At 51.1% G+C, this 6,119-nt stretch overlaps 1 protein-coding gene across 1 annotated transcript in view; it reads left to right on the top strand.

Annotated features, from left to right (window-relative positions):
* The window catches only part of SPAG17 (sperm associated antigen 17), a 469,533-nt gene that overhangs the window by 377,290 nt on the left and 86,124 nt on the right, over positions 1-6,119 (top strand). The window contains exons 36-37 of the mRNA XM_019526871.1: positions 2,721-2,834; positions 4,890-4,935. Of these exons, the coding sequence (XP_019382416.1) occupies positions 2,721-2,834; positions 4,890-4,935 (160 nt within the window). The remainder of the gene's footprint in view (positions 1-2,720; positions 2,835-4,889; positions 4,936-6,119) is intronic.

Below are 6,119 nucleotides of genomic sequence, written 5' to 3'. Positions count from 1 at the left end.
CACACTCCCTCCTGCCCTCCCTCCTTGTCATGGGATGGGGTCCTGAAGGATGGCCGTGATCTCCCCAAGGCCCCTCTACCATGCCAAGTTGGCCTGATGGGCACCCTCTATTCTTGCCTACCATGTCTTTGATTGAATGATTAATAGGGAGGCTGCCTTTAAGTCCTCTTGGACACGGTTCTGATTGATTCTCTGGACACCCATGGCTTTCCAGACCTCTGGTGCATGCCGCTTCAAAATAGGTGTCATGATGGGTGTTTTGGGGCACCCTAGCATTATGGGCTATGCATGGCTCCAACCACCCATTTACCACGCCCCAGGCATCACAGATGGTACCGACGTTGTCCGGTCTGGGCCTTGTTGTAATTTAGCCCCCTTGTCCTCCCTGGGCTCTCCGCAGCCCCGTCTTGCTCTGTGCCTCACTGATGCCTGGGCTCTCCACAGCCCTGCAAAATGCGGCACCTTCTCTGGTGCCTGGGCTTTCCGCAGCCCTGCAAAATGCAGTGCCCTTTCTGGTGCCGGGGCCTGTGCACCCCAAATGCCGTGCCCTCTCTGGTGCTGGGGCCTGTGCACCCCAAATGCCACACCCCCTCTGGCGCCAGGGTCCCCACACTGCCGTGGGCCCCCTATGAGGCCTCCTCCTTCCCACAATAGCCTCACCCAAACCACCAGTCTTATACAACAACAAAAAAACACAAGCCCCTGGGCTGTAACATAAATTCAACCCGCCCACCTATAACATCATTCAAGTCACACCGGGGTACTCCATCCCTCAACAGTATCAGAAGCTGTACCTGCAGTCAGGCCTCTTCCCTTTGCTTGCTGTGAGAGAGCTCCTGCCCCATTGGTTGCTGGCACAGAACTGCCATCCTGGCCTCAGCCCTGGGGTTTATATATGAGCCAGGCCCTGCCCTTTCTGGTCAGCTGACTGCTGACAGGTGTGGGCCACTAGTTCATTCTGGCTGCCCTGGTAACCAGCAGCTGGGGCTTCCAACTCACTGTTAGGGCTCTTCCCCTAGCAGTTTCAGCTCTTTAAAGGAGCAGGGCACCCAACAACACACTCCCTCCCCCCCTCCCTCCCCAACAGCAGCCCCCACCCCAAACCCCAACACCCACTACCAATAAAATATCCTGTTTCCCATAGAACTATTTACAAGAATGTGGTTGGTGCTGTGTCAGGGGAGGAACAGCTGGCTGGAGGTACCTATGGCATGGAACCTGGGGAGAGGTGCCTGGCACCCAGGCTTCTCATAGCACCACTGTGGGTGTAGACACCACAGTGATGCCAGTGGCCCAGGGGCTTAGCTAGGAGGAGGGCAGGTGCTGTCCAGCCTGCTCCCCCTCCTCCTCCATGGGGCTGAACTCAGCAGAGGCCATCTTCAGCTCAGGAGCTACATGGCAGGCAGGTGAGTGGTGCGCAGCAGTCCAGGTGGGTGGCCTGGCTGCTGGGGGACCCAGCTCAGGAGCAGGGGCAGGAGGCCCTGGCTTCTGCAGGTGCCACTGGACCTCTTTCCAGGCCCACTGTGGGGCTTGGCATGGGGCTGTAGGTGGCTGCCAGGCGGTGCTGGAGCGAGGGCCGGGGCCAGAACCAGTGGCTGTGGCAGGTGGCTTCCAGGTGGCACGCAGGGCCAGAGACAAGGGCTGAGTGGCAACCAACACAAAGGTGTTTGCCAGGGCCAGGATGGTGTCCACTACCTGGTGGTCCTCCTCTGTGGCCTCCACTGCTCAAGCTACTACAGTGGCCTCCTTCTTCTATGCCTCCAACATCTTCTTGAGGTCAATGTGCCTCTCTCTGAGGGTGAGGAGCCTGCCCCAAAAGGCACAGTCCTCCTGGTCCCTCTCTCACTCATGTGTGATGGCCTGAGGGGCTACTGGAACCAGCACATGACTTCAACGCAGGAGCATGGTGCCCAGAAAGCAGCCGGTAGAGGCCTGGGGGTTAGATTGGGGCTCGGCAGTTCTGCTGCAACTAGCACATGCCCACCACACCAGCACACAGTGGCCACAGCAGGCATCAGTTGGCCCAGACCCCAGGGATCAAACCAGGAGTCTATAGGCCAGCCAAGGACTGCTAAAAAGCCATCCCTGCCTCATGGCTGGAGGGACTCCCAGCCATGTTTTTCTGCCTCTGGCAGGAGGCTGGCTCCCTGCTGGTCTGGCTGACTGGGAGCAAATTTACTCCTAGTCAGTGGGCACAAGATGCTGTGTTGCCACAGTAACAAGCTACTGTGCCATAGCTTGTTGCTACAGCAACGTTGCATTGCTGGGCATGATCCATAATGGCAACACTACTGCACAGTAGCAATGAATCACAGCTAAAAATAACCATGCAGTGATGGGACTGCACAGTAACACCGGTTTCTGCACAGTCATTTAGTACTTGCTTAAGTAGTCCACTACATTTGTAGACACTCCCAGTGTCTACACGTGAACTACTGTGCATTCACTAATGTACAGTAAATCTACTACCTGTAAATACAGGTAGTAGATTTACTGCACATTAGCCTATTTTACTGTGCAGTAGCTCAGCTCACCTTTATATAGTGACACTTTACTGTGCAGTAGATTAGTCTACTGCACAAGAAAGCATCTTGTGTAGATGTTCCCAGTATAAATTTGCAGAGGCTGTATACATAGTACTTATTGGGAAGTATCCTTTATGTACACATCTGTGAAACAGACAATTGCATCTCACACATCTTTATCAACTGCTCTGTTAGAAGTACATAGAAAATATCCTGAAGCAGGAAGATGAGATGCAAGAGATAAGCATTAAAGAACCAAGAAGCGAGGAAGAGAAGGTGAATGCAGCTGATCTCCTCAAATTGGTTATGGTGAGAAAAACATCCATTTAATTCTTTCTTTTCTGTGTCATGGTCTCTATATGGTAAAAGCAATATAGCTCTGCCACTGGCAGGTGTCTGTAGGGGAGGTGTGGGGGGTGTGGTCCCCCACATGCCCTCTCCCACACCTCCCCTCTGGTGCACAGCTCCCGCTGCCAGTGGCAGCAGCAGCAGCAAATGGCAGGCCCTCAGGAAACTCATGGCCAACACAGGTGGAGCCCCCTGCCATCTGTAGCTCCCAGGACTTTGCCAGGGCAGTATAGAGTGGGTCCAAGCACTCCTGGCTCCATCACACAGGGCTCCCCTGCACTTCCAGTGGAGTGCTGGGAGATGCATGCGGTGGCAGGGAGTGGGAAGGCCACCAGCTCCATTGTGCAGGGCTCCCACTGGCAGCACATGAGTCCCGGAAGCTGCATATGAGCCATGTGAGGCCCCATGCAATGGAACCAGGCTGGCCCTGCACTCCTGCAGCACTTCAGTGGTGACAGGAGGAGGAGCTACTGGAGCTTGAGAGAGCCAAGCAGTTCCCTGGGGGAGCAGCAGCAGACACACCCAGAAGCTGTGCATGCTGGCTGGGGCCGGTGCTGAGGGTGGGAGCACAGCACGCTGCCTGGGCTGGAGTGGGCAGGGCTTAGCCCCATGCAGAGCACAGCTGGGGCAACTGAGCCAATACAATTAATTGGTGGGCACCTGCCTGTGAGCCAAATGAAATTTCCAGGTGAGTTGGATCTGGCCAGCAGGCTGTATTTTGCCTGCCCCTGTCTTAGAGTTTTGAGTTCATAAATAATACCTACCAAAACTCACAAACCAAAGAATTTGTAATGCATATGTGCAGGAAGTCTAGGTCAAGAATGTTTGCAAATAGCCTAGTGACACCAGACCTGGGTGGAACTATGAATTATTAGAACAATAAGGGTAATGTGAAGGAGTGTGGAAGAAGTGCTGGGATGTGAGAGTTGAGACAGTGCAACAAAGAGAGAGATTTATGGTAAAGGAGCAGAGAGAAGAAGAGGGAAGAGGTTTCAAGAAGCAGTAAGGGAAGGCAAATTTGGGGGGGATACAGAAATGTGGGTGAGTGGTATTAAATATAAAAATTGAGTAGTATAGACATGGTAAATTGAATATTCCTGTTTACCCTACATGAGTGGAGGGGCTCTGTCTCATCATGGCCAGTCCTGTCATCTCCCAGTCCACTTAGAAACCTCCCTGATCTTGATTCTCCTGCCATGCCTTGCTGGAAAAAATGTGATTTGGGAGGTGTCCTGCCTCTGCTCAAAGCAGAGGCAGGAAGGAATGTGAGGTCAGAGGCAGGTCTTACCATTTGGCAAGACTTCTGACGTCTATTGGCTCCCTGGGTGTGTTCAGCTCCACACAGGAATCCAGCTTGTTCTGAGTCCCCAGTCATTCTGGGCCAGTGGTTTTAGGGCCTCCAAACTCTCTTTATCTCTCTCTCTTACAACCACTTCTGGGCTTCTGCCTTTGAGATGTGCAAATGTATTGCCTAACCCTTTAGGCCAGGGTGGTCAACCTGCAGCTCCAGAGCTACATGCAGCTCTTCAGAAGTTAATATGGACCCAAATGGAAGCTGGTCACTGTGTGCTTGTGCAAAGATTCAAGGAGACGCATATTAACTTCTGAAGAGCTGCATGTGGCTCCAGAGCCACAGGTTGGCCACCCCTGCTTTAGGCCATGGTGCCCAGCTTGGGTTCTGCTTGGGTTAGGGCTTCTGTGCCTGGGCCTCTGACCTCATGCAAGGGGAGGATATTACACAAGGTGTTGGAGCACCCTGTTATGAGGCTTCTCATCTCCTCTTATAACCATGTCCAGTCCATTGGCTCTCAGTCCCCATTATTCTTCATGTCAAGTTACTATGTACCTGGAAGGTATTCTTTTCCCTGCTTTCCAATTCCAGACATCCTCAAATTTCCCTATTTTCAGGATTAAGTTATCAGGTACTAAGAAACCACCTATTTGGGACTGGAATCTTCCTCAAAGAGTACTGTGGCAGAGAATTTGGGTTCTCAAATAATTTTATTTTCATTGCAGTCTTTCCCTAACTTGGAGAAATCATCCAAAGATCTCAGAACTAGAGGTAATAATTAATTTCTATTTTTTTAATGATTCAGTAATTTTAAAAAAATCACTTGTAAAGTGATCCTTTTGTCTGGCATGTGCATTCCCCAGATTTTTGTTTGGAGTCTTTTTCTTACACTTGAGATTTTTATCCTGTTTTTTAAATTTGCTAAATTAGAAATAAAATAGTTGGCAACTATTGAGCCAATACTGTCACCCAAATGACTTATGTACTTGAGAATGTCACTATGTATTTTGAATGAAAAGTACTACAGACATACCACAAATTATTCATAAGCCAACAAGGTCAAGTCAGGAGAACTAAAGCTAAGCACCAAAGTTCATATTTAGGTATCTGAAGAAGTAACTTGATTTTTCACATATCATTATCACTTCCAATTCCCATTGACATAAGTGATTCAACACCTCTAAAAATGAGAAGTTAAATTTAGTTGCTAACTTTAGGCATGCCCATATGTGTCATTTTGGCCTGTGTTTTCACATGGATGACGTCTTTACAGTATATCAACTACTGACACAGCCACATTCATTTTATGCAACCATAAATAGTCCAGCCAAGATTTCTCAACAAATGACTACACATTTATGCTTCTATTTCCATATTTAAGCATATACCATATTTACTTGATTCCAATATGAATTTTTCCCCTCATTTCCACATATTCCCACCCCCCAGCTAAATTTTGTTCCAGGACAACAGGTTTTGTTTCAATTCCAGCCTGGGCACAGAGCATATCCCTATTCCGTGCCCCAGCTCTTGGGCCCAGCTGAAACTGCTGCCACCAAAGTTGCAGAGGGTGAGGGAGAGGACAGAAATGGGGGAACAGGCATAAGAGGGACAGGCAGCAGGGTGAGCAAATGCAGGGGGATCTGCAGTAGAGGGCAAGGTGTTGGGTGGCAAGGGACAGGGCCAGGTGCTTGGCACCCCCCGCCCAGTGTCTGCCCCACTACCACCTCCCCACTGACTGCCCACTGCAGCCACAGGAGAGTGCACTGTCCCTGGAGGAGGCCCAATGAAAGAAGGGTTTGGGGAGAACAGCCCTGAGGGAGGACTGCTGCATACGGTGCCCCTGCCTGGGGAAATGGGATGAGCAAGAATGGAGGGGCCCAGCAGAGGGGCAGCAGGGGCAGGAGGGAGAGATGACTGACTGCCCCACTGACTGCCCCCCCCACTGCCTGCCC

Source organism: Gavialis gangeticus, unplaced genomic scaffold, assembly GCF_001723915.1.
Source record: "Gavialis gangeticus isolate Ggan-Ray unplaced genomic scaffold, GavGan_comp1, whole genome shotgun sequence".
In the NCBI taxonomy this organism is placed as follows: Eukaryota; Metazoa; Chordata; order Crocodylia; family Gavialidae; genus Gavialis; species Gavialis gangeticus.
Note: the sequence above shows the minus strand (reverse complement) of the source record. Positions and strands in the feature narration are given on the sequence as shown.